Here is an 8218-nt window from a genome sequence, read left to right as displayed (position 1 = left end):
TCCAGTTAAAAAAACACCTTTTTTTTTTTCGTGTTTCCTCTGCTTTCATGTTGCTCGTATCACAAGAACAAACTTAGATTTTTACATTGTAGATGCAATGCAAAATGATACGTGCTTGTTTGGAGGGGAAGGTTGCATGCAACACGGACACATGTCCGCTGCTCATCATGGATAACTTTTCACATTTAATATGAAAAAGGTTCCAGTTGTCAGACTATTGCCGTTTTATGGTATCATCAGATTTTTTTAGTTAACAGGTGATGTATTTTGATCAGTTTAAATTTAAAGTGCCTGCTTAGAAAAAAATACTAAACTATTTAATGTTAATGTTGGGCTTGTTTTAGGAACTTTAGCTGATTCATCGTTTAGCAAAAAGATGGTCTGAGGTTTAATGTCTGCTTATAGGGTCTTTAATTAGTCACAGAAACTTAAGCAGACAATAGAATGGCTGGCTGTGGACTCTCTGTCACGATCAACCATCACTACAGTCTTCATGATGATCTTCATCTGCGCCGCCCTCATTCTGGAATATTCATACACATGCAAGCGATTCAGCAAAAAGAGCAAAATTCAAGAACAAGACCAAGTTAGTGTACTGTGCTGCCGCGCTGTAGATCAGGATGTGGTTTATCAGCAGGGGCAAGTTAACTTTTCAGTCTTTTTAGGAGGTAAAAGATTTTGTAAGTTGTAAGTTTTTTTTGTAAGGGAACAGACAAGTTAAAGATAGACAGACACCAAGTTAAAGATAATATAGCAATAGAAAGGAACTGTGCACTGACTCGGTGAAAAATCTAATCAAAATAAAGAGTTCAGTGTTGTTCAATGTTCAGTCAGTTCTCCCAAGCTGCATTTATGGTGCCTACCGCCATTCTACCAACACCCCCTTCCTGCTTTAAGCACAGTTTGTCACATTAGGCCAGCCCTTCTCACTACTCAACCCTACCCACCCATGCTTACTGAAAGTCATGCCTGGCAGAGAACACACACTGCATGCATACGCAATGCGTGTGTTGTTTTAGTGTAAGAGACGTGAGGACTTAGAAAACAAACAAAAAAAAAAATACCTTAAGATATCATGAATATGTTCTGCAGGTTGGAGATACTCTTTATTAGCGTATGGATACAGGTTGTCTTTGTTCCTGGGATACACTGCAATCACCTGTCAAATGAAGGTAGGGATCAATTATAGTTTATTGTGTCCTGTTGAAGCACTGTTTAAATTTCATTCATTTTTTTATTGTTACTGACTAAATGATACAGAGTCACTGAAGTCCCTCAAACTGTATCTTTGAGTCTTGTGAGAACAAACATGTTTATGTGTTGGAAAAGATCATATCTTGTAGTAGCCACAAAGGTCTCTGTTGCAGATAGGAAGATACAACACACTATAATATCCTGTGTGCACAAAAAACATTTGTGACAAAGTCAGGGGAATGACGTGTACTGCTTTTTAATGACAAAATACACTAATATATTGTTCCCATCTTTACCTTTTGTTGAAAGAAGAGAAAGCATACTGTTGTGTTGGACTTTGAATTTGAGCTCCAGTCAGTGCAGTAGTCCTCATGTGTCGTGTTTGTCATTTCTGGTTTCAGATGTTTTGATCTTAAAGGATGAACCGAATCCCAAGTGTTTCTCCCGCACAGAAAAAGATTTCACTTGCTTCTTTGAGACGTCAGACAATGGAACATATGATTTGTCCTATACAGTAGACCAAATGTATGTTACACAATGTAAATCTAACCTGTTTTCATCAAATAACAAATAAATAAAACAAATAACAAATTCTTAAAATAGGCCTATTTAAATTTTTCAGAAATATCTGAATCATGCTATTTAGGCATGTGACCTATTGATTCTATAGTCATTTTGCTCTGTATATTCACAAAACTCTTTAGGAAAACTGAACAAAATTAAATAGTTATTACTTACAACTTATTCTAATTGCAATTATTTTATTCGAATTTTATATAAGTGTAATCATTTTAACTGCACATACCTTACAAAGCTACACCAATACTTAAGCAATTAATGTAAATCCCAATGTATCATTCATGTCAAAGGTTCACAAATATAAGCTGTAACACATCTGTCCGGGCCATGGAAGAGGGAACCTTCCTCCACATCTGCTACTTCCCTCCTCCTCATGTGTGGATGTTTGTGAGTACAATTGTTAAGGTGGTGGAACGTTCCAACAACAGCAACTTCTTTGAGCGGACGTTCTGTGTGGAAGACAGCGGTAAGACGTTTTTTTTTTTTTTTTTACAGTATTTACATCCTTGTCAAAAACAGAATGTACATGTCGACTCAAATACGTATGAAAAAATACAATTTGTGCACAAATCACAGCCTTAAACCAGTTTGTCCTCTGTGTGGGTGACCTTAGTTGCCTTTGATTCCCACACTATATACACTACACTTTATTATGAAGCATTTCTCCTTTTCTGCAGCTGGGAAAACCTTGCCTTTTCCCAAGGTGATCATTCAGAAACACAAGCGGGGTCTAAATATTTTATGCCCATTCTTATCCTGAAAAAGGACAATGTATTCAAGAATGCAACCTAATCCTTTTAAGTAATTTATTATTATTATTACTATTATTGTTGTTACTGATATTACAAATGAACAAATAAGTGTCCGTCCTTGGTTTTGAAGGAACCTGAGTGCCCAAGAAGCACTATATGTCAGCTAAGTGGAAAGCAGCCAATGCAAGGCTTTGCCAGAACACCAGTGAGTTATCACCATCAGCAGATTCTCTAACGTGTTCTTCCTCTTTTGTCCCCAGTTCTTCTGGATCCCCCCTTCAATGTGTCTTTACAACTGGGTGACCAAATTGGACAGCTGAAGGTTTCCTGGCAGGCAAAGCCCACAACGTTCAATGAAGACATAATGCACAAGATTCGATTCTCCTCCAGGGGTCTTGGAGAGAGGATAAAAGAGGTACATGCAGCTAAAACTGCTTTGAAAACAAATACCCTGTAACTATAAAGATATTTTTATATACTATGCAATGTAAGTACTCGTAAACCCATGCCAGTTAGTGACCAATTTGCATGTTTTGTCTTTTCAGGTTTTTATTAATCATACCAGTAGATCTTGCATGACATTATGACTAATATTGTGTTGGTCTCCCTTGTGACTCTAGAACAGTTGTGACTCATCAGAGAATAGTGCGGGCCTTTGGGTCCTATGCAGTGCTGTTCTTGATGTTTTTTTGAGTTATGTTAGCAACAGGGAAAATTGTTACTTATTGTTGTTAATTTTTCTTTGCAAAATTTACAAAGCTTGTGATTTCTAAAGGCAAATAACCCAGAGGATAGTATCCTGGACTCTCTGACGCCAGGCGAGGAGGTTGAGGTCCAGGTCGCTGTCAGAAAAGCTTCAGGAGAAGGACACTGGAGCAGCTGGTCGCGCCCTGTACGAGCTGTGGTTCCCCAAAGTGCCGGTGCGTTCGAGGGCTGAGACGGAACAGCACCTGATATTTACACTTCAAACGCAGCACTTTGTGATCACTTTTTTTCTCCTTACAGAAGATATATCCCTGACATGCTTCACCTCTGACCTGTATATTTTCACCTGCCACTGGAACGGGAGCAGATATGGTCTTGATGATGAGTACAAACTTTTCCACAGGATGAGTCGAAGGTGTGTACATTTACATCCAGCTGTGATGAAATTATACATATATATATTGCAAGGCTAAGGTAGAAATGGTTTATTATGTTACGACCCATAAGCAGAGTAGCGCAACATATCGTGGAGACGCATAACAGAGTTTCAAAAATAAGGGTTTATTTCTGCAGCTGAAAAGGGATCCTCCTCAGCCTCTACACCGAGGCCCTTTATTCAGTCTTCTCAGGTGTGGCCGGTTAAGGTGATTAAGCCAAAGACTCTTGCAACAGAGCAAGCACGTGCAATAGTCCGAACAAATGAAATATGCTGCTGATTTTGAACTGAAAGGAGAACCATAACCATTGTATTTCAACTGATCTTGCACAAATTCATCTCTTTTTTATTTTTTGCAAAGAGGTTTCAGCTTTTGTTATAGTATTTGAGGTATAGCCTGTGTTGTCATCCCGTCACTCCAGTGGCCTTGAAAGATTTAGCTGAGCTACACCTGGGTCGGCTCATTTTCCTTCTTTTGTAGTCATATGATTATATTTTCTTTGCCCTTTGCCCTATAGAGACTGTAACTTTCCTCAAATATGAAACATGCCTCAACATGCGAAAAAATATACTAATTTATTTCCCACAATCTAAAGTTTGACTGGCCATATTTTAGCAATAATTGTGTCCCTCTTGTTTGCGACATGCTCTTTCTACTGATAAACTGGAAAATGAGTGCATCAGACATACAGACTGACTTTGAGAAAGCGATATCTTCTGCACTGCGTTCAGATCTTGGGATTTTCTTTCTTTCTTTCTTTTTTTCTAAGCTAGGATTTGATATGGTACTGTTTACAGTGACTCTCCGGGCTGGACCGAGTGGACCGAGTGTGTGGCTGGTGAGAACTCTTCTGACCTGTGTCATTTCGTTGGAGAGCCGTCCAGAAGAGTCACGGTCATGCTCTGCAGCAGTCCGATTCTAGCCAAAAGAAGCTTCATTACGAAGGAGTTCACGTTCAACGACTCCAGTGAGCCTTCCTGTCTTTGTGCTGCCTGTGAATTATACTGTTTTAGTCTGCAAAACACAAATCAAATGGTCGCATCTTTGATTTATAAATATGCCTAGTGTACTTGCCTACTGTACTTGCAGTAGATTCTTATTGTAGTTGTTTAGAGCAACAGATTGCTTGTTCACAGTTTCTTCTTTCCAATTGTCTTTGCTTCTTTTGTTTACAGTCAAGACGCACCCTCCAGGTCATCTGAAAGGAGTGCTGAGAGACCAAAAGTTGTATTTGACATGGGACGCTCCCCTCCCATCTCTGTCGGCTCACATGCACTACGAAGTTGACTATCAGATCAGCGGAGGTGACCGGTGGATGGTAAGAAGTCATTTACATTTTCATTATCACCTTTCAAGGGGTTTTTTTTTTTTTTTCTGTTTCAGGTTTTGCATGCATGCATAACAGGTTGTAATGTATACGCCATTTATTTATATAAAAGGTTATTTTTCAGATTTGTTGTTAAAAAATAACTCTGTGACATATGTGAATATTCTCAGTCATTCCCATCCCTGGTGTATTTAACACAAGGAATCCCAAACAAGTCCTGCAGCTGTCACCGCCGCCAGAATATCATGCTTGATCTCACCACCAGGTGGTGCCAACGTTACTAGTAGATCACCAGGGAGACGAGCCATTACGCTCGTATGGCTGGTGTGGCATTGCAAGAGAATTTAAAAACATGACATGATACGCATGGGGCTCCGTAAAACAAAGCATTATTTAGGAAATGGAAGAAATGAGAGAATGCAAAAAGACCCAGAATTCATAGTTTTTCACAGTGACCCTTCAAACAACTTTTCCACCCTCAGATGATGAAGAGCTCCGAGACTGAAGCAAGTATAGAGATTCAGACAGACGGCCAGTACAGCGTTAAGGTCCGAGCTAAACCCAGTGGGGTCAAATACTCTGGCAGCTGGAGTGACTGGTCCGATGTGCTCACTGGTCACAACCTCGGTAAGATCCCACTGAAAACCAAAAACTAAAAAATAAAAACATTTGTATGTTTAATTAGTTTGTTTCAAAATTACAACCAAAAAGTTGCAAAATTTCTTGCTATGATAATATGTAGTATTACTTTTCGCTCTAACTGAACTCATAATTCAATGAACTAATTCAATCTATCTATATATCTTAATGGGGTACAAATAATTTTCAAATTTCAGGCAAGTTGCTCATGTGGCGCATCCTCGTCTGCATTTTGATCCTCATTTTGATAACGGCCATCGCCCTCATCTCGTTGTTCTACAAGCACCACAGGTAGATTTTATTCTCAATTCAGATTATAATCGTATAACTTAAACTGCTATGCCTTAGTACTCATTCTTTTACTGGTTGTCATAAAGGAACAAACTGTAGCATAGGTCAATATTCCTACTTCATTCAGCCTTTTCAAAATGACCACTCCGTCCCAACCACTGCATCTTAAATCTATTTCTATAAGGATCTGTTAATGCCTATTACTTTTGGGGATTTTCTATAGGATGCTCAAGCAGTATTTTTGGCCGCCAGTGCCCGACCTTGGCAAAGTCCTACAAGGCTTTCTGATGGACATCAACGAGCAGAAATGGGTAAATGTCTTAAACACAGACATTAGAATAATGAGACTTGTGTCATTGCGTTTACGCACAACTGTGCTGGAAAATGCCGATAAACTGAAAGTTTAAAAGAGTTTATGAGAATTTATGTCTGAAGAAATAAATTGCTGTGCTCACTTTGCAGGAGCCAGTCATAGCAAAGCCTTGCACGGAAGAAACCACGTCATCCGTGGTGGAGATAATGTCTGAAGCGGATGTTTCAGGATTGGAGAAGATAGACGAATTCGCTGAGTTCCTGTCACCAGAGGGAAGCCTCTCCAGCGAAGAGCAGGTAGACGGGAGCCCGGGGGTTGACGTCTTTCCGGACTACGTGACCCTGAAAGACACCTTGAATCTTTGCCCAGAATGGAACAACTATGTGTATGCGCGGGTAGGAGAAAAGGTAGACACAGGGGTAAAAGACGTGATCCTCCAAACATGTCCCTGTCCCCACACTGATGGTCCAGTCTGTGGGCCGGACTGCTCAGACACTGACTTTCTTAACCATTCCTACTTGCCTTTGGCTGAACTTGCAGACAAACTCAACTGCGATGTCACTGCCACGCAGGGTCCAGGAAACCTCTATACCAACTTCCCCTACACATAAATGTACAGCGGAACAAGAGCACGCTGTTTCTAGTGAGGTTTGTCATTGAGTCAGCGTTTTGTGTCGAAGAAAAGCTCTCTCGCGCTAGCACAAGGAGTTCACGATAGCGCTGTCCTTGCGGCTTATTAGTGCTCAAGTTCTATGTTAGGGCAGATGTGTACGAAACCCAGTCATGTTTAGAGAAGCTTGAAGAGGGTGGAGTTCCGGCCTTTTTTAGTGATGACGAGCAGTTGTTCTTTTTGACATGGGAGTCGCTGGGACATTTCCAAACGGGTCATGCATTTACACCACAGGCCAAATGTTGGGAAGCAACTTCACGTTTTTGTACACGATGACTTTCTTAAAAACCAGCATGAGTTGTATGTATTTTGGGATGCACACTCACTTGCCACTTTATTAGGTACACCTGTTCAATTGCTTGTTAACACAAATAGCTATTAGCCAATGCATTTAGGCGTATCAGAAAGGGGAAGAAAGGGGATTTAAGTGACTTTGAACTTGAAATGGTCAGAATTTGGCGTAAACAACATGAAAGCATGGATCCATCCTGCCTTGTATCAACGGTTCAGGCTGGTGGTGGTGTAATGGTGTGGGGGATATTTTCTTGGCACACTTTGGGCCCCTAAGTACAAACTGAGCATGGTTTAAATGCCACAGCCTACCTGAGTATTGTTGCTGACCATGTCCATCCCTGTATGACCACAGTGGACCATCTTCTGATGGATACTTCCAGCAACACAAGGTTGTTGCACCATGTCACAAAGCTCACATCATCTCAAACTGGTTTCTTGAACATGTCAATGAGTTCACTGTACTCCAATGGCCTCCACAGTCACCAGATCTCAATCCAATAGAGGAACCTTTAGGATGTGGTGAAATGGGAGATTGGCATCATAGATGTGCAGCCGACAAATCTGCAGCAACTCTGCGATGCTATCAAGTCAATATGCACCAAAATCTCTGAGGAATGTTTCCAACACCTTGTTAAAAGTATGCCACGAAGAATTAAGGTGGTTCTGAAGGCAAAAAGGGGTCCAACCTTTTACCAGCAAGGTGTACCTAATAAAGTGGCTGGTGAGTGTATTTACTGCATGATCAGACTTTACTTTTATTGATATGCACAGTTTCACTCAATTTACCTCTAGGTGTGCATTGAGATTACCAGAACATTGCTGAATAAATGTCAGCAAAAGAAAAGAAGGGTTTAGTTTAAGGGTTGACACGATATGCAAGAGTCAAAACTTCAGTGCAAAAAAAAATTAAAAAATAATAATAATTACATTATTCCCTTTTACCCTTTGGCTTTTGAGAGTCTACTTAATAATGTCCTTTTTGTAATTAATGGCTTGCATACGCCATGCTGTTGTTAA

General features: G+C 40.2%; 1 protein-coding gene across 1 annotated transcript; it reads left to right on the top strand.

Annotated features, from left to right (window-relative positions):
* Positions 1 to 956: 956 nt before the first annotated feature.
* mpl (MPL proto-oncogene, thrombopoietin receptor) lies at positions 957 to 7438 on the top strand. Its single transcript, XM_047588169.1, has 12 exons — positions 957 to 1172; positions 1596 to 1719; positions 2064 to 2239; positions 2786 to 2940; positions 3301 to 3445; positions 3531 to 3645; positions 4465 to 4634; positions 4843 to 4985; positions 5477 to 5621; positions 5831 to 5924; positions 6148 to 6235; positions 6387 to 7438. Exons 1-12 carry the CDS (start codon positions 1076 to 1078, stop codon positions 6846 to 6848), a joined length of 1914 nt encoding a protein of 637 aa, XP_047444125.1. The 5' UTR covers positions 957 to 1075; the 3' UTR covers positions 6849 to 7438.
* Positions 7439 to 8218: the final 780 nt, after the last annotated feature.

This window comes from Mugil cephalus, chromosome 6 (assembly GCF_022458985.1).
Source record: "Mugil cephalus isolate CIBA_MC_2020 chromosome 6, CIBA_Mcephalus_1.1, whole genome shotgun sequence".
Lineage (NCBI taxonomy): Eukaryota > Metazoa > Chordata > Actinopteri > Mugiliformes > Mugilidae > Mugil > Mugil cephalus.
This window is presented reverse-complemented; position numbering and strand designations above follow the sequence as displayed.